Source organism: Dipteris shenzhenensis, chromosome 27 (genome assembly GCF_047967505.1).
Source record: "Dipteris shenzhenensis isolate YYH24624 ecotype China chromosome 27, Dip_SZ_1.0, whole genome shotgun sequence".
NCBI lineage: Eukaryota > Viridiplantae > Streptophyta > Polypodiopsida > Gleicheniales > Dipteridaceae > Dipteris > Dipteris shenzhenensis.
Genome location: NC_141622.1, coordinates 17,252,547 through 17,271,747, shown reverse-complemented (window position 1 = coordinate 17,271,747; position 19,201 = coordinate 17,252,547). Strand labels below are relative to the sequence as shown.

Here is a 19,201-nt window from a genome sequence, read left to right as displayed (position 1 = left end):
CTATGTAGCTGCCCGGTTTACTATGAGATACGAGGGTGATATCATTGCCTTTATGAGGAGAGGACCGGCTTTGGCCCGCTCTCTCGATTGATACACTTCCAGGACCAGGTCTGTGTAGGATTGTACTTGATGGAGATGCGCTGACACCGAGAGGCACTACTAAGACAGGCTAGAGCACTATCAGCACCGGACAGACTATAGGATACAGAGCCGGGCCTAGCTCAGAGACAGGTTACAAACTTCTATGTCTTCAAGATGGCTCCTAGACACAGTGGAGTTGAGGATGAGGAGATTGTCGACATGAGAGCAGCCTGGATCAGCAGTCGGTCACACTAGACTACTGGAGCGCACGCCATTGAGGTTCGTCCCATCACAGCACTACTTGTAGGGGACCGCCAGAGCCAGAGACGAGGGATCACGATCGACGTAGCCCGACACGTACTGAGATCGAGGCCACCGCTGCCACCACTTAGATGCGAGACAGCCTAATAATTACAGATACGCGACATCTTCATGGCCCAGCGCAGAGACCTAACCTGACTTGATCTGGACACTCCTAACTCTTGATTCAGATTCTGATTTTATCTCTATTCTATTCTATTTAGACACTAGATTAGTACTTGGAAGGGGCTTTAGCTCACCCCCTTGCCCCAGCCCACAGAGGCTTGTATGAGATCTTTTTTTGATGTTGTATCACTCTGTCCCATAGACCCGCGAGGTCTTCCGAGTACCATAGGGGTCAAACAGGGTTGTCCCTTATCACCGACCCTGTTTGGCCTCTACATCAATGAGCTTGAGACTTTCATGGGGACGTTCGGAGGGACCGGTTGCTCACTTGTCGAGATCATCATCAGGATTCTTCTTTATGCAGATGGCGTGGCACTCTTGTCGTCCACACCCGAGGGGCTCCAGCGACACCTGGATGCACAACAGGCTTTTTGTTTATCCCATGATTTGGAGGTCAACCTTGGCAAGACAAAGGTCATGATCTTTAATACCTCTCGAGCAAACATGCAACGGAAGCAGTTTACTTTTACTTTGGGTGGGTCACCAGTTGAGATCATATCCTCATACACTTACTTGGGGGTCATCTTCTCCGGCCCGATCTTCACGATGAGACCAGCGATGTAGGGCAGACTGAGCAGGGGATACGCCTCACTGGCTCGGCTAGAGAGACAGTGCTTTCACTCCCACTTCTAGGACCCTCAGACCAAGGCTCTTCTCTTCGACTCCTCGGTCTGACCAACCAGTATGTATGGTAGCCCTTGTTGGGGGCCTGACATGTCAGAGATAGAGTGGACACGGGTGGAGCGCTTGCAAATCCTCATGCTCTCACGGATGATCCGCCGAGGGAAACCGTCTGTACCACATCGCATCATTCAGGCCGAGTTTGGTGCTTCTCCACTCAAGCTAGATGCAGCCTTTCATACCATCACATATCTACACCGGGTTAGATCATGTGGGGACTGCACATCAGGGAGACAGAGGTTGCCGTGGTTGGCTCTCGATTCCTCCATGAGGTTGGCAGTAGAGGGAGATGAGCGATGCTAGTATGCACGGACTCACAGATGGTTTGTGAGACTAGGGTTCCACATCGATAGGATACCTCCTTTTCAGTACAGTTTAGATGCCCCTCCGGTACTCCCACCCACCATCCCGATTGGGCCACATACCAACTAGGTCATTCGAGAGGATCTCCTGCAGCTACACACCTTTAGGACCTGATTGGAGCCGAGGGAGCTTCCAATGAAGCTGAGTTTCTACACTGAGGAGGGATTCATCACACCACCGGGGTACACTGAGCTTCATATGCCTCACTCACTACGGATCTCCATCGGACAGTTTCGAGTATCATCACACCGCCTCCGCATAGAGAGCGGCAGAGCAGAGGGGATTCCTAGGGAGCATCGCTTATGCATATTGTGCGACTGTCAGGAGATTGAGTCGGAGGAGCATTTTATTTTCAGGTGCCCATTGTACTACGAGATCCGAGGTCGCTACCACTGCCTCTTCAGAGACGGCTCCGGGCTCCTTTCCAGATTTCTCGCTTACCCAGATCAGAGATGCCTCGCGGCCTTCATTCACGAGGGAGTCCGACATAGAGTACTTACTCAGGCAACGGGGCTTGGCCACATCATCAGACACCTTCAGAGCAGGATCACAGAGTTCTTCCCATCGAGTGACATTGATCATCCAGTCTCTAGCCGCCGACGTGACAGAGACCCCGACCCGACGATCACAGCACGACACACGAGACATCGAGGGGACACAGATCACTCTGGGGGACCTCCCGTCATTGTTTAGACCCGGGATACGTCTCACGGGAGTCACTGTGGCTCTGGTCTTGCGTCGAGCCTCATCCAGGAGACCGAGATGCATGGCACCCCTTGACGGACACCAGCGTCCCATCACCGACTATGCACCAGCCAGGGGGACATGACAGACGGAGGATTCCGCTCCGCTCCAGTCCTTTTCTTTTCATTGTTACATCCAAATGTATTTGATTATGTATGATCAGACTTAGGATTCAGCACGGGTGATGATGCTCGTTTCAGTAGCTCCACCCTTACTGTGATTTGTATCAGGTTTTCTTTAAGTCTCATAGACCCATCGGTCCTCCGAAGACTCTAATAAAATTTCTTTCTTTCTTTCTTTCTTTTCTCTCTCTCTCTTGTAAATTGCTACATACCGCACAATGAGTCACCCTTCTACCGCAGAAATGGAGTGGACCCTAGTGATGTGTTTGAAGCACTATGTTTCAATGTGGCTGAATTCAGAGAAAAGGGTCAAGTCATAGTGATGGGGGACCTTAATGTCAACTACAGTTTCAGCCCATCACACATGATGAAATGGATAAAGAATCTGTCATAGAAGCGGACACCATGTGGCAGAGAGCATCCGAGGATGACACCATCAACACACAAGGCAGAGCACTCAGATGCATGATTAATGGGCTGCACATGCCAGTCTTGAATGGAATGCAATTATTCCCAAACACCCACAAAATGACGTGTCTTTCAGCCAGCGGAGGACAAAAGTGTGCTAGATTATGCCTTGGTACATGTGGACACTATACCCATTATCAAAAGCTTCAACATAGGGATGAAATATCCGGAATCGGACCATCTCCCAATATGGATAGATCTTGACATACACCTTGAACATAAGGAGCAGAAATTTTCAGCACATGCAGGAGGTTTCAAAGTGGACCCCGACAAACACCAAGTTTATGCAGACACTCTGGATGCAAAGCTGAGCACAATAACCAACCCCACATGGACAGCCTTGCAGGAAGCAATACTTGCCTCAGCCACGCAAACATTTGGAGCAGCAAATGCAAGAAAAAAGAAACAGGTCAAAGGGTTACCACACAAGAAATGGTATGACAAGGAATGCAAACAACTGCGCCAAGAGCTGAAATACATAGTAGATGCACATAGGCATAACCAACTGGAGAAGACATACAATGCCCTCGCAAGGAAAAAGAAAAGAATATATATTTTGGAAAGAGAGAAATCTGATTTGATCACTTTCATAAAAAATCCAAGAAAGGGCTGGAAACAAGTGAAAGGCATACGGAAACAGGTCATCGGGGATATATCAGATGCAACCATGCTCGATTATGTTACCAAGTCGTACAATCATGCACATGCTACTGAAATGGGGAAGGAGGATCTGTCGGTCACATGCACTAGTCCTTTCAGCTTTGAAGACATTGAAGTTGGACTAAAGAAGATGGCTAATGGCAAAGCATCAAATCACATGAAGATACAGGCTGAATTTGTGAAATGGACAGGAGATCAAGCAAGAACATGGCTCTCACACATCCTAACACATGCCCTACACCATGGTTTTCCTCAAGAATGGCAAGAAAATTGGGTCCAGCCTTTACACAAAGGTGGAGACAAAAATTCAGTCACAAATTACAGAACTATAATGGTCAGCTCTACATTGGCCAAGCTCTTCAGTACAGTGCTTGAAATGAAAATCAGCTCATGGGCAGAAGAGGCATAGAAAAGAGCCACCGGACAAGTAGGCTTTTGCAAGGAGCACAGGACAGCCGACCACCTTATTACCTTCAGAGTCCTCATGGATGAATGCAGACTGAGAGGACGCACTCTATTTTGTTGTTTTGTGGATTTCAAGAAAGCATTTGACACAGTTCCAAGAGGAGGATTATGGAAGAGTGCAAGAAATGGGAGTCCCTTTGGCCTTAAGAGTAGGCATCTCTCGCATCTATGAAAAGGTATTATGCCGACTCAAACAAACACAGGGTATGTCCGATGCGTTTGAGATTAATATGGGAGTGAAGCAAGGCTGCCCTCTATCGCCTACCTTGTTTGGAATATGCATTGACCAACTGGAGGAACTCATCAATGAATCTGCAGCAGAGGAAGGGTTGCAAGGACCGCAATTGGGGCTTTGGACAATGCTATTGTTGCTATACGCAGATGATGTTTCGTTCTTTTTGCATACGATCCAGAATCTATGCACAAACTTTTACAAGTGCTTAAGACTTTTTGTAGGGAAAGTGGGCTGCAAGTAAATGTCGGGAAACAAAGATGATGGCAGTCTGTACCAATCAACCAGAACATCCCCCTGAGATCACCTTTGATGGACAGATTATTGAGTATGTCAGCACCTTCAAATACTTAGGGGTTGATATCCCGGCAAATCACAGATGGTGGCAATGTATACACAGAAGGATGGACACTGGCTGGGGGAAGTACTACCAGTTTGAGAATGATTGCAGGCACACCGACACCAGGAACTGGAAAATTCGAGATGTATTGTTTGATGCATATGTAGTGCAGATAGTATTATGGAGTGGAAGTATGGGGAGGCAGCATTTCAGCCTCTACATGGAATGATATTGAGAAAATGCAAAAAGCTTTCTTAAGGCCACACCTCGGTGTCAAACCCACTACTCCATACTCAGTACTTCTATTGGAAACGGGAAGGAGACCGATTGAATTTCATGCATTGATCAGAGTTATGCAATACCTAATAGAGGTACAGCAAATGCAACCTAATAGGCTGCCTCATAAAGCATGGAAGGCCAGCACAAAGCTTCAAAAGAACTACAAAAGTAAGATCATCTGCATAGGATGGGCAACCGACATAAGAAAATGGTTCAGCAGATGGAAAGTGGAAGCATATTTGACCATGCCGCCTGCAAAGGTCAACATGCAAGATTTTCAACTGTCTTTACTGAGCACTTTGCAGAATCACTGGCTCACAAGTGAAAAGAGGGTAAAGCTGGAATATTATCAAGACAACATAAATCCCACATGTTGATCTACATACATGTCCATAGAGACACATGCTCAACCTTATATTAGCACACCTATCCCCCTTCTATATCGCAAGAACATAGCCAGGTTCCGTACCAGATCTCATACATTTGCCATTGAGCAGGGAGCTTGGATACACCAACCCAGACATGCTAGAGTCTGTACCCTTTGTGACATGCAAACAGTTGAGACGTAGGCACATGTAGCTCTACACTGCCCCCGTTATGCACATATTAGGGAGGACTACCAGCAGATACTGGAGGACTCCGCTCAGTTGACATCAGTTCTCTCCACTACCTCTCCGGCAGCTTTGGGATCTTTTGTCACTCGTCTTTTTACTTGTCGTCAGGAACTCATAGACTCCTGACCCCTCTCCTTGAGGAGACTCTTTTTACATTGTATTGAGACGGGTCCCATGGGTCACTTTTGGCCCCCCGAGGACGCTAATAAATTCTACTTCTCTTCTGGCCCACCGGATACAAAGATCACAGAGACCACACCCCCCGCCACAGCGCGAGACGACCAAATAGACACAGATACACGATATTTTCGCAGCTCACAAGAGAGCCACCATGGCACTTGGCTATGTATTTTGACTCAACAGAGTTTTAGCTATTAGCTTCTAGCTTTGGCTCTGAGTTTGAGTTTGTACGTTGAGCATAGTTTAGTAGAGTACTCAGCAAAGGGTCTTAGTGAGCCCTTCGCCACAGCCCATAGCGACTTGTATGAGCATGTGGCACTCTGATATTGTACTTTGATTCATAGGCTAGAGAGGCCTCCTGAAGACGGTAATACAGTTATGCTCATTGTACTAGTTATCTTTAGTCTCATAGACCTTCACGGTCTCTCGAAGACTTTAATAAATTCTCTCTCTCTCTCTCTCTCTCTCTCTCGATTTCTGAGTTTTGATTTTGGAGTTCTAGTTCTAGTTCTAGTTCTTGAGTTTCTTAGTATAGCACTCAGCAAGGGCCCTAGCAAGCCCTTCCCTCAGCCCATAGTGGCTTGTATGAGTTACTTGTCACGGGGACGTGAAAACTGATGGAAAGAATCTTTGTAACTCAACCCACGCTTAACCCAAGGTTAACCATGGTTAAGTGTAGTAATGGTTTGGCCGTGAGGGACTCGCTAGAGGAAGTGCACGCTTCCTAGAAGTCCCTGGGGGCAAAGTCTAGGTGCACCACTACATCCTAGGGGCAAGGCAAAGGCTTTAAAAGAGGGGTCTAAAAGTTGGGCCCAAGGACAACCAACGTTGTCCTTGGTATGGGGGTTAGGACTTTAATGAACAGGCGAATGGCAAGAAGGACATGCCATTTGTCATGCATGTATATGCAGGCCCTTCCCCCATCTTCCATCTCTCTCTCCTCACTCTCCTAGAGGTGATAGACGTTTTCAATTGTTCTTGTGCAGCTTTTGAGCTGTTGCAGCTGTTCCAAGCCTGTTTTCAGCCATTTTAAGCCTGTTTCAGCTGTTGTAAGGCTAGTCCACACTTCTAAATAATGCTACAAGTCATTTTTCAACTTTCTGAAAATTTTGAACGGACTGTACGGACAGCTGTACGGAATCCGTATGGACTTGTGCTGCTGCCTCCAACAGGTGCACAAGGTTGTCTTTTGCTGTTCTGAACCTTTCTGCACATGTTTCTAGCTGCGTGGTGGCTTCTAGAGCTGTTCTGGACCAGTGCAAGCAGCAGGAGGAACTTTCCCTGCTGCTCTTGGCATGCTCTCTTAGGAGGACTCGGGCACAGATCCCAAGACAGTCATTTCAAAGCAGATCTGTGGACCATCTTTCCTCTACAGCTCTTTCTTGTTCACCATCTGCTCTCTATCTTCATTTCTCTCTTATCCTGATTGTTGGAAGTCACCTGCACCTTATGCGGGGCCTGGACAGAGGATAGGTGCGAGGAAGGAGCTCGCCCCTCTGCCACAGACAACGGGAATTGATTTCAGATTCATTCTTGCTTTGCAGCTTTTTGCAGTGCATGCGTGTTGTTTGCGGTCCTTTCACGACTCCTACAAGTTCTAGCAAGCACCCACACGCAAGGGTGTTCTTGTGGTAGGCCCAAGGATAGCGTGGATGCATGTGATAGCCTTGAGGCTGCTTGAGCTCAGTTTGCCAGTGGTATGGATGCCTGAATGCCTCTTAGTTGGGTCAGATCAAAAGTGGATGCCTGAGTATGACTTGCCAATGGGAATTCTGATGGTGCACTTGGATTAGATGCCCTGAAGACAAGTAGAGGATTTGCAAAGAGGACCAATGCACGGGTGAATCCTGTTGTAAAGCATTTCCATTCAGAAGCATTAAACAAATACCGTAAGGGGCGCCAAGGCATTTGGTGTTAGAAAATAGGAGGGTATGAGTCACTCAAACCTCCACCCAAGATCTCTCCAACTCTTACACACTCAACTCAGATAGATGATCACAGATGCTAGTAACACACACTCAGAAATAAATGTAGACAGAGAGAGAGAGAGAGTATATTCATCCACCGGATGGTGGGCAGAAAATAGCTCCAAGGGAGCAGTACAAAACACAGCAGAGTGCTGGAGAAAACTGATGGACTCTCTCTCTCACAAACTGCCCCAGATCTGAGTGCTGAACACAGCCTTGGAGAGGGGCTTTCAGTTTCACACTGGATGCCGGGCTGAGTGGAGAAGTGGGCCTTTTATAGGCTCTGCCCAGGCCCCTTCAGATGACCGACCAGCAGGGTCGGTACCCTGTCTGGTGGCCGACCACATGGGCCTCATAAACCGACCAGGGTTGGCCCTGGTCGGTAGCCCTGGTTGGGCCGACTTGGCCAGCCAGAGGCCCTTATATAAGGTCGCCCTGGGCGGCCAGTCAGTGCTGCTCCTGGTGCCTCCATTGGAGGCCTAGAGCCCCTTTTATTCCTGCTGTTGCAGACTGCGACCAGCCCGTGTGCTGGTCGCCTATATTTGCCATGGTATCCTCCCTCCGGTTCTGGCCTGAGTCTCTCTCCCAGCCCTCCTACCTGTCACTGCCCCTTGTCCCCTCGAATTAGGGGCTCACAGGTGGGCACAGTGAGAATCTAACACCCCCCCCTCAATGTCACAATTGTGGGCCAATCCCCATACGTCTGATGAGGTGCTCCATCTGTTCTCGAGGGAGTGCCTTTGTGAAGAGGTCGGACAAGTTGTCAGCGGTTAGGCAGTACATGAGCTCAATCGCGTCGTCGATGATGAGTTCTCGAACAAAGTGGTAATGAACTTCAATGTGCTTGGTCCGCGCATGGTACACTGGATTCTTGGCGATGGCTATGCAACTCTGATTGTCGCACATCAGCACTGTTGCGCTCTCCTGACACACGTCCATGTCCTCTAGAATCCACCTCAACCACAGTGTCTCCCAAGCTGCTGTACACGCAGCTCTGTACTCTGCCTCTATAGATGAAAGGGCCACTATGGATTGCTTCTTACTCAGCCAAGAGATGGCACTAGATGCAAGTAAGAAGCAATACCTTGTTGTTGATCTTCTGGTGTCAGCATCACCCGCCCAATCAGTGTCGCAGAACCCGCCTAGTTCGATCCCCTTGGTATAGGTGATCCCATAAGTGCAAGTACCCTTTAGATACCTTAGCACCCGTAAACCTGCATCCCAATGACTCTTCCTGGGAGAAGCAGAGAACTGGCATAATAGTCCAACTGCATAACAAATATAAGGTCGAGTATTGGTAAGGTAAAGCAAACTTCCTACCAATCGTCGGTACAAAGGAGTATCGACCGGCTAGGATGTGTTGTGAACACTTAGCTTGAGCCCGACCTCCATGGGAGTTACTGCTATCCTGCAATCCTCCATCTGGAATCTCTTCAGAAGTTCTCTGCAATATTTCTCCTATGAAATGAAGATCCTGGCTTGCTTTACTTCTATCCCAAGGAAGTAGTGTAATAACCCAAGGTCAATCTTCTCAAACTCACACATGAGTAGCTCCTTGACCTGAGAAATCTTCTTGACATGGTCACCTGTCAAGATAAGATCATCAACATAGAGGATGAGTACCAATCGCAACCCCTTCTCAATGAACAAGTAGAGGTTTGCCTCAGAAGGGCTCCGACTTAGCCCTATCTTCTGAAAGAATACATCAATCCTTTGGTACCAAGCTCTAGGGGCCTGTTTCAGCCCGTATAACGCCTTCTTCAACCTACAAACCTTTAATGGGGACCCTGGATCTTGAAAGCCCGGTGGCTGCTCTACATATACCTCCTCCTCCAAGGTTCCATTAAGGAATGCGGACTTCACATCCATTTGAAAAATAGGCCACTGGAATTGGGCAGCAAAGGCAATCACTATCCGGATAGTAACCATGCGAGCTGTGGGAGCAAAAGTTTTATCAAAATCCATGCCTTCAGTTTGAGCGAAACCTTTAACCACTAACCTTGCTTTGTACTTATCCAAGCTGCCGTCTAATTTGTATTTAAGTTTGTATACCCACTTGGTGCCGATGACTTTCCGTCGCAGGGGCCTGGCCACTAAGTCCCAGGTATTGTTCTTCAAGATAGCATCCATCTCTGCCTGCATGGCAGCCTGCCATTCTGGATTGTCCTTCGCCTCCTCGAAGGTCCTTGGCTCTTCAAGCTCAGCCACCAACGCAAAATTCATGGATGGGGTCTTTTGAAGACGTTGGGACCGACGCAATCCGGAACTGCTACTCTCAGGTATTTCGGTGACCCGAGAGTCTTCCAATGTTCTTAGGTACCATTGGGGCAACCTCTTCTACTTCTCAGTGGGAGAAGGAACTAGAACTACTTCTGGAACAGCCTGCTCTTCCCCAGTACCTTGTGGAACATCAGCTTCCGATTTCACCACCTCTTGGATTAGTCAACCTGGGGCGGGGTGGGTTCGGGGGTTGAGCGATCTCCTCCTCCTCAATCTGAGGCTCCTCCTGGGGTTCAAGTTCCTTTTCCTCGAAGACAACATCCCGATTGATAAGGATCTGCTTCTTTACAGGGTCAAAGAGTCGATAGGCCTTGGATTCTTCGCTATACCCAACAAAGATACATTTTATGCTCCGAGAATCAAGCTTGGTCCTGTCTTCCTTGTGCACATGCACCCATGCGTTAGAACCAAAAATGTGAAGATGAGTGATAGAGGGCTTCTTACCATAAAATGCCTCATATGGAGTCTTGTCCTTGACAGCCTTCGTCTTGGTCCTGTTGAGAATGTGTACGGCTGTATTGATAGCTTCACTCCAATAGGCTTTAGAAAGGTTCCTCCCTCGGAGCATAGCAAGCCCTATCTCCGTGGTGGTTCTATGCTTCCTCTCGGCTACCCCGTTTTGCTGAGAAGTATGTGCTGTGGTGACTTGTCGCTTGATCCCATGCTTGCGACAAAACATGTTGAACTCATTTGAGGTGAATTCTCCCCCCTTGTCTGTACGGAACGTCTTGACATCCTCCCCTGTCTCCTTTTCAACTCTGGCCTTCCAGTCCTTGAACTTCTCGAAAGCCTGTGACTTTTTAGCCAAACAATACACCCAGGTCATTCTACTGAAATCATCCACAAAGAGAAGTGAGTATCTGGATCCTGCCCACGATGCTGTAGACATTGGGCCACAAATGTCGGCATGAACCAACTCAAGTGGTTTGCTGGCCCGAAACGAGGCCTCTTGTGGGAACTTGTCCCTGTTCTGCTTGCCTTCTAGACAAGCCCTACAGACACCATCATTGCTTGTAATAGGTGGAAGTCCATCCACCATCTTTAATTTTGACATTTCAGCAAAGGTTCCATAGCTGACGTGACCGAAGCGCTCATGCCAATTTCCAAAGCTTGGACTTTTCGTTGTCTTCATGAACCAACATTGCACTGAGGCGGTACAGTCCATTTTCTTCAACTCCTTGGGCCACCATCTGTCCATTTGCTTTGGATGTCACGGTGACGTTGCCGTCTTCAAAGAGAACTGACATGTTGTTCTTGTCCATCTAACTTACAGACAGTAAATTCTTGCAAAGGTTGGGTACATAAAGTACTCCAGAGATATCCTTCTCCTCACCTGCGGTCGTAATGAAAGAAATGCTACCAATGCCCTTCACAGGACATGTCCGGCTATCCCCGATAGAAACTTTGAAATCCTGGTGTGTACTTTCCATGGTTTTGAACCAAGTCTTTCTGTTAGACATGTGCTTTGAAGCACCGCTGTCAACATACAAACCCTCTTTTCCTTCACTGACTGCATACGCTGAACAATGTTCACTGATTAAAAACAACTGTCCAGTCGTCACATTGGCAGAATCATTCTTAGGCTCTTCTTTGTTCCTGGCTTCTCTCTTCCGCTTCTGATCTGCCTTCTTCTTTCAGCATTCTTTGGCGGAGTGGCCAAGCTTTTCACAGTAAAAGCACTTCATTTTCTTCTTTTGGTCAGCGACCTCTGACTTCTTGAACTCCTTTGGCTTGCCTTTTCCAGGCTTGTCTTTGCCCACTAATGCCTTCTCGTCGGTTTGCGTAAAGAGTTTCTCTCGAGCCTCCTCCTGAAGCACGAGTGGGCCAAGCTCCTCAAAGGTGATTGGCTTAGTCCGTTGACCCACAGTCACCGTAGTCGCAAAACTTTTGAAACTCCGTGGCAACTTGTGGAGTGTGAGCAACGCAAATTGACTCGAGTCCACCTTCTGACCAACCGCTGCGAGCTGGTCCCGCACGACTTTCACCTTTGTCAGATGGTCATGCACACTATCACCCTCATTCATATCAAGATTATAAAGTTGATGCTGAAGAGTAATGATACGGGCTGTATTATTGGTTTCATACAGCTCCTTCAGTATGGCCCACGCCTCTGAAGACGTCTCTGCCAACTGGATATGAAGAATCACAGCATCTGCTGTCGTGCCAATTAGCATCGCTAAGACTTGAGCATCCCTCTTCTCTCATGCACAGAGTTCATCCACATCTGCTTCAAATAAAACATCACCTCTTTTGTCCACAATGTCCTCCAACTTCATCTTGGTCCCAATCACTATCTTCCATAGCTTCCGTGCCACCAGATGGCTTCGGATCTTGACTTTCCAAATTGGATAGTTCGTCCCATCGAGCTTTCCAGCTTCACCAAAATTGGGAATGAATGAAGAAGGAAGATGACTGGAGGAGGAGGAAGGACGAGTAGTGGGTGCAGAGGCTTCTGAACGCCGATCCATCTCGGTGAATAGCAAACTGAAAAACTGAAGCAAAAAAGATGTACTGACCTCCCGTGCTAGCCTGAGCTGAAAACAGAATCGCCTTTCTACCAAGGGACTCCTTCCTTCAGAGAGTGCTTTGATGAAGAAGAGTTGAGAGCCTATGGCTCTGATACCATGTTAGAAAATAGGAGGGTATGAGTCACTCAAACCTCCACCCAAGATCTCTCCAACTCTTACACACTCAACTCAGATAGATGATCACAGATGCAAGTAACACACACTCAGAAATAAATGTAGACGGAGAGAGAGAGAGAGTATATTCATCCACCGGATGGTGGGCAGAAAATAGCTCCAAGGGAGCAGTACAAAACACAGCAGAGTGCTGGAGAAAACTGATGGACTCTCTCTCTCACAAACTGCCCCAGATCTGAGTGCTGAACACAGCCTTGGAGAGGGGCTTTCAGTTTCGCACTGGATGCCAGGCTGAATGGAGAAGTGGGCCTTTTATAGGCTCTGCCCAGGCCCCGTCAGATGACCGACCAGCAGGGTCGGTACCCTGTCTGGTGGCTGACCACATGGGCATGGTTGTTAAGACACTCGTGTCTTATCGTAAAACACTTTAGACACTTAAGACACGTGTCTTACCTTAAGACACCTTTAGACACTTGTTTTTTTTTTTTTGCAGTGGCAGTGACCTCGTAGATTCAGATTAGGATGAATCTTCAGAGATTCGAGTCTTGAGAGTCGAAAGTTTCCTTTCAATTATATGTATCGAGATGCAGATTTCATTCATATCACATGTGACAAGATTCAATTGTCCATTTAAACCTTTAAGTACTCAATACTTGTGAGCTCTTGAGTCGCGAGTCTTAAATTTTAAGTTTTCAGTCTTGAGTGACGAGTCTTGACTCTTAACTACATTGTACAAGTGCCTTCTTGCATTGTTTAAGTGTAGCTTATTGTACTTCTAGAATCTAGCAACGAGCTATGCTAGCAAATTGTCCATTTGTATACTTATACATATATTAATTAAATATTTATTATTATAATCACAATGGCGTGTCTTACGTGTCTTATCTTTAAGACACGTAGACACTCGTGTCTGAAGCGTGTCTAACGTGTCGTGTCTTAATGTGTCTTACAACCATGCCACATGGGCCTCATAAACCGACCAGGGTTGGCTCTGGTCGGTAGCCCTGGTTGGGCCAACTTGGCCAGCCACAGGCCCTTATATAAGGTCGCCCTGGGCGGCCAGTCAATGCTGCTCCTGGTGCCTCCATGTGAGGCCTAGAGCCCCTTTTATTCCTGCTGTTGCAGACTGCGACCAGCCCGTGCTTTTGTTTATCGAAGGCCAGTTTCATACTTATCTGATCGTACCTTGTCTCATAGGCCCATGAGGCCCCCAAGGACCTCTCTCTCTCTCTCTCTCTCTCTCTCTCTCTCTCTCTCTCTCTCTCTCTCTCTCTCGCGGATGGCTATTCGATACTCGTGAGGCCGACACCCATGTACATAGCACCCTTCTGAGGGAGTGACCTATCAGCAACCAATAAACAGCGATTCGAGAGGCTATGGGACTGTGGAACTCAGGATGATTCGGAGTAAGCCCTCAGCACCCATCACATCGTGCAAGCAAAGTTTGCCATGATCCATATGGTTTGCTAGTCAGGGTATACAGCTTGGCTATATACATCACGCACTTGGGGGAGGACCAAGAGTTCCCCACCAAGATCCAATCGTGCCGCAACCACTTCTTAAGAGTATCAGAGGATGGAGTGATTATCAAGCCACAGTATCTGGAGGACAGACAAGCGTCACAAGTTTGTAACTTCTCCCAAGAAATAAAGAGAAATCTTTAAGATTGACTTCGGTCAAAGAAAGTTGGCTTCAGTTAACTAGAAAATGTTTTATTTTCCTTTGTGTTGCATAACATTGTGGGGACACCCACAAGGGACTAGGATTCGTCCAAGAACTAGAATGGATGCATTTGGCTAAACTCTAATGGGTTCAAGTGTTGGATATTGTTTGTGCAACGTACAGGACTTTAGAGTGCTAAATTCCCCATCTTTTTTCGGAAAAACCTAAGAAAGTGGCGCCCCAATTAATAAAGGGCGCACTTGAGTTAAAAGCATTAAAGGCACCACGAGAAAAGTGCTTGCTTTTCAGGAAAGCCCAAGATTTTGAGAAAGCTTGACTTTTTAGAGAAAAGCAAAGCGAGAATAGGCAAGAAAAGCAGGTCCAGCTTTTAGAAAGTGCATGCTTTCTAGTTGCCTAGCCTGGTCTATTACATAAGGGCCTCTAGGCTCCCATTTGTATTGAGAATCGTACCCAGACTCTACTCCCAAGCCGAGCTCCTTTTGGTAAGGGGTGTTAGGGAGTTAGACAGATTGAGGGACACTCGTACCTGTAAGGGGCAGCATGCCCAGAACCACCCACGTACACCCCCAAAAGTGAAAAAACAAAAAGGAAGAAGGAATCGGGGAGGGGATTTGGGTTGGTGGGATTTGGAGGTGAGGTGGGCATTGATGTTGGTGTTATAAGAACAAGTCAAAACATTTCATACCTTTCATAGTCAAGACTTCCAATCTTTCTAAGCGTGCACACTCACAGTAGTTGATGTGAGTCTCTCTAGGTCTACCTTCTCTTTCCATGGAGTCTCCACCAGTGCAAGGCCTCTCCACTGCCCCTCTCTAGCTCAATGCTTTGATCTCATGCTTGATGCTCATCCCTGTTTAGCTTCTCATAGTCATCCACGCTCAAGTTCCCAATTTTGTGATGAATTAGGAGATATGTGATATATCAGTTCTCAATTGTATTCAGACTTGTAACAAGTATTCAGTGTTAAACTTCCCTGTCCTAGGTTCTCATGGCTCAAGGCAATTTAAATATGTATAATGTAGGCCAATAATGGTGATGTGTCCTATGAGTACATGTACATGTCTTGTGAATCTATGCTGTACCACCATGATACCAGCTGACCTGCTGACAAATATGCCTATCTCACTGCCATGTCTTATGCCCAGACCTGCTGCTGCAGCCGACTTGGGGCCAAGCCTATAAATGGCCCAAAACCCCCCGGTCCCCCCCACCGCCTCAAACCCCCCCGTCCCCCCCACCTCCTCTCTAGTGCTTGTGCTTGCCTTTACCAGCCCTTTGGCCCTATTAGCTTGTTTCCAGCCCCAAAGCCAGCCCTAAATATGGGCTGACAGTCAGCCAATGATGACACATGTGGCTGCCCATAAATAAACCTAGGGATTGGTTGCTGCTGCCCACATGGCAGCCTGTCTGTTGCCCGAATGGCAGCCCCTCTCAACTCCTCTTCGTGTGCCATGTGCCACCCATATTCATGTGTGTCAAGCCCCTTTGTCCTCCTCAGCTCACACATGGAACATTGACCCTGACACTCCAAAATCTTCCACATTCAGGTCTGTTTGGCAGGCTTGCAGCGAGCGCAAGAAAGAATAAGAGACTTCCGGTCATCTATACCCTGCCATGGGATCATTCCAAAGGCTGGAAAGTTGATTTTGGTGAGGCTGGAAATTTGTACAAGACCAACTATCCAATCGAAAAAGTGAAAATTTGGAGCCAGTTGCTGGCCAAGGAAATATCAGAGATGAAAAATGGAACAGGGCTGAAACCTACCGATGTGGTGGATACAACAGGGAAGGGCACAGGAAACTAAACAATGCAATTGCACTCTCCATGATTACCGAGACGATTGTGGATGTGACGACACCCCATATCCAACTGGCGGAGACAGCACACAAGGCATGGGAGATTTTGAAGGATCTCTATGAGACTGAATACAAGGAGTTCTTCACCATGATGATGGAGGAAGAAGAGTCTGTTCATGACTTCCTCGTGAAGGTGAAGATTCTCAAGGATGGAGGCACTACTTTGTCCCCCTTTGAACAATGGAAGCAACTTGTCCTTAGTTTGACTTTTAGACCTTATCTTTGATTATTGCAAATCATAATCACTATAGACACGACGTGTGATGCTTAACGCTAACTATAGAGGTTACATTTTTATCTTTGTTGGCACATACTTAATGCGAACATGTGTTAGCCTCCGCACCCAGAGGGGTTGTCAACAAAGACTTTGATAAGTTCAAGTTGTCCGACAGTGAAGATTCTTCAAGAATCAATTGGCGCAATTGGTCACATGATGGACAGCAATCAATTGGTCACAAAGCTTCCAAGGAGCCTCTGCACACCAGACTTTAATAAGTTTAAGTTGCTGAATAGTGAAAATGATCAAGAGACTTCCCCAAGTTAGCCCAATTGCATGATGCTTTAAGGACCAAGTGGTGTTGGCATCTGGATGATGATCATGCCCGTGGAGGACCAGTCACTGACAATATTTCTCTAGAGAACAGCTAGTGGGGCAGCCATAGGGATTCCACTGTGCACCGTTTGATGACCTGATTATGGATGATGCCAATACATGGTTAGGTTGGAAAGAGCATTGCCTTGCAAGATCCAACAATTTCTGAGGGGGACACCTAGATGGTCATCTGTTAAAGAGATGATGTCCTTGATATTTGGATTGTGGATGAATTTGTTGATGGTGCCTGAAGTGCAAAGAATTGGAAGATCCACAATGCTTTCCATGTGAGTAAAGAAATATCAAGGGGGCCAATCGGCCCCCTTGACCTACCTGTCCATAAAGTAGTGATTGTCTTTATTAAGACAAACATATAGAATGTATCACGTGCTACCTTAGATCTAACCTTGGTTACACCAATTTGAGACCCTACTAGGAGAGGCCCAATGGCCCTCCTTTTATTGGGGCTAAGTGCCCCAAGACTGTTTTAAGCTTAGATTGTCTCAACTTTGACTCTTAGAATAGGATTCCATCCACCCATTGGCTGCATGCACCAACCCTCTGAGTGTGCTTTTGGCTGACTAGGACCTGTCCCATCAATCCTCCATTTAGTGTGTTTTGGGGCTCTTTTTTAGCCCTAAGCCTAGGCCACCCAACCCACATGGCTGGGCTCTCTTCCTTCCAACATGGTAGAGTATAGCCTTGCCTATATGCAGCCGGTAGTGCTGCATGTCATGCACCCCAATCTCTCGGGCTCGCCCAAATGGCACTTGCATGTTGCGCCCACATGGCTTTTATGTTGGCTACCGATTTACTTTTTTAGTAGAAATATTAAGGTATGTCCACGTACATCATGTCGATCTTTGAGATCTTCCACCCAGCGTGCTGTTTTTGTTTCATAAGTCGTATTGGGTCTCAACTATCCAATGGACATTCACACTCTACCAAACGCAAGTGTTATACCTTATTGGGTCTCCACTATCTAGGCAGACACACGCACTAATAGAATGGCTAGATTCATACAGAAGCCCGACACATTACTCTATACTATGCTATAACTCTTAGCATAGGCTATAAAAAGTCAAGGAGCAGCTGTTACATTCCCTAAAGAGGTAGGCAGCATAACTCTAAACATGTGCCACTAAGCATTCCTTCCCTCCAAAAATGGCATAATCTTTAATGCCTTTAAATTGCAGGTGGAATGACATGGCAGAGTGCATGAAGAGTGGGAAAGAACAACGACAAACACGCTCATGCATCTTGGATCCTCAAGAGGTCAATCCTACATGCGTATATAATATGAGTTCATCGCCTAAGCATATGAAGACAGATATCGTAGAATCTCAATGAATCTGGAGATTCAGAAAAGGCATGAGCTCTTTGTGTCACTTGAGTCATGAGCCAAAAAACGAACCCCTAGGGTCCACTACGTCAATTAATTAGGCTTCTCCCAAGGTCGTGTTTCCATGGAGTGAGAGAGAGAGAGAGAGGTAGCCCTTAACATCCTTTCACAATGCGCACAATGCGTCTCGCGAAGACAGTGTTAGTTTGCACTGGTATAGCTGCACATAAGATCGACCTATGGAACACCCGTTGACATCTAAACCAAAAATCGGGTGATTAAGCAGCACTGACACGGAATAATCCAGGAACATTTTTCTATGAACTCACCAGAGGGGGTGATGCTTCTGCGTTTCGGAAATCACTTATTCTTACAAAAACAAGGCTAATAATCTGCGCCCTATGCCTGCTAGTAAGCGGGAAACAAAAGTCGAAGAACCCTAGACTAATTTAGAAGGCTTGAGGGAAAAAAAGAAAGGCAGGAGAGTGCTGCATAGGAGAGAGGAAATATAGAAACCGGAAGGTAGGATGATATGAACTGCTGGGAAAGCCATGACGAACAAAAGCCACCATAGCAAAAAGACGCCGAGCTGAGAGATCACTTACCGCTGCAAAATTGCTGAGTTGCAATCACTCCGCTTGGATGTAGAGAGAGGATGATTGTTAATCCAACGGTATTATCCAGCATACACTCATTCTTATTAGGGTTACATAGCATCGGACTAGGTTCAGGTGGCAAAGGAGGAGTGCTCTTGACAAACTCTTGGGCCGGAGGAATGCCTCACTGCTGCTTTTGTCGAGCCCTTGGGCGCAAGCACGCGCACAGGCATGGGGCGGAGGTTCCTGATCGAACACCCTTCGCGTCAAGTGGACACATCATGTGGGCCACACCAAGGGCGTCAAGTCAGGCATCCGCGCAGCGTGAACCCAACCTTAGATTGCTTAGAAAACGAGGTGACAAAATCACTTTGGCCCTACGATGGGCCATGGGGCTACGCTAGCAAATCCCATCACATTTGCTTCGCTTTGCCAGAGCTGAAATCATTCCCACAAATAGCCCCAAGTTGGGTCTCCTTCATCCATTAACATCCAAAGATCCATGTATTTGGGGTCTCTTTCATTCAG

General features: G+C 47.1%; 1 protein-coding gene across 4 annotated transcripts in view; it reads right to left on the bottom strand.

Moving 5' to 3' along the window:
• LOC147883956 (flowering locus K homology domain-like) overlaps positions 1–18,822 on the bottom strand; it is a 67,535-nt gene extending 48,713 nt beyond the window's left edge. The window contains exon 1 of one of the 4 annotated variants that reach the window (XM_087398643.1): positions 18,683–18,822. Coding sequence is in view for 1 of the 4 variants with exons in the window: in XM_087398641.1 (XP_087254767.1) it covers positions 18,594–18,649 (56 nt within the window). In the remaining 3 variants the exon portion in view is untranslated. The other 3 variants (XM_087398642.1, XM_087398641.1, XM_087398644.1) reach the window with 3 other exon arrangements.
• Positions 18,823–19,201: the final 379 nt, after the last annotated feature.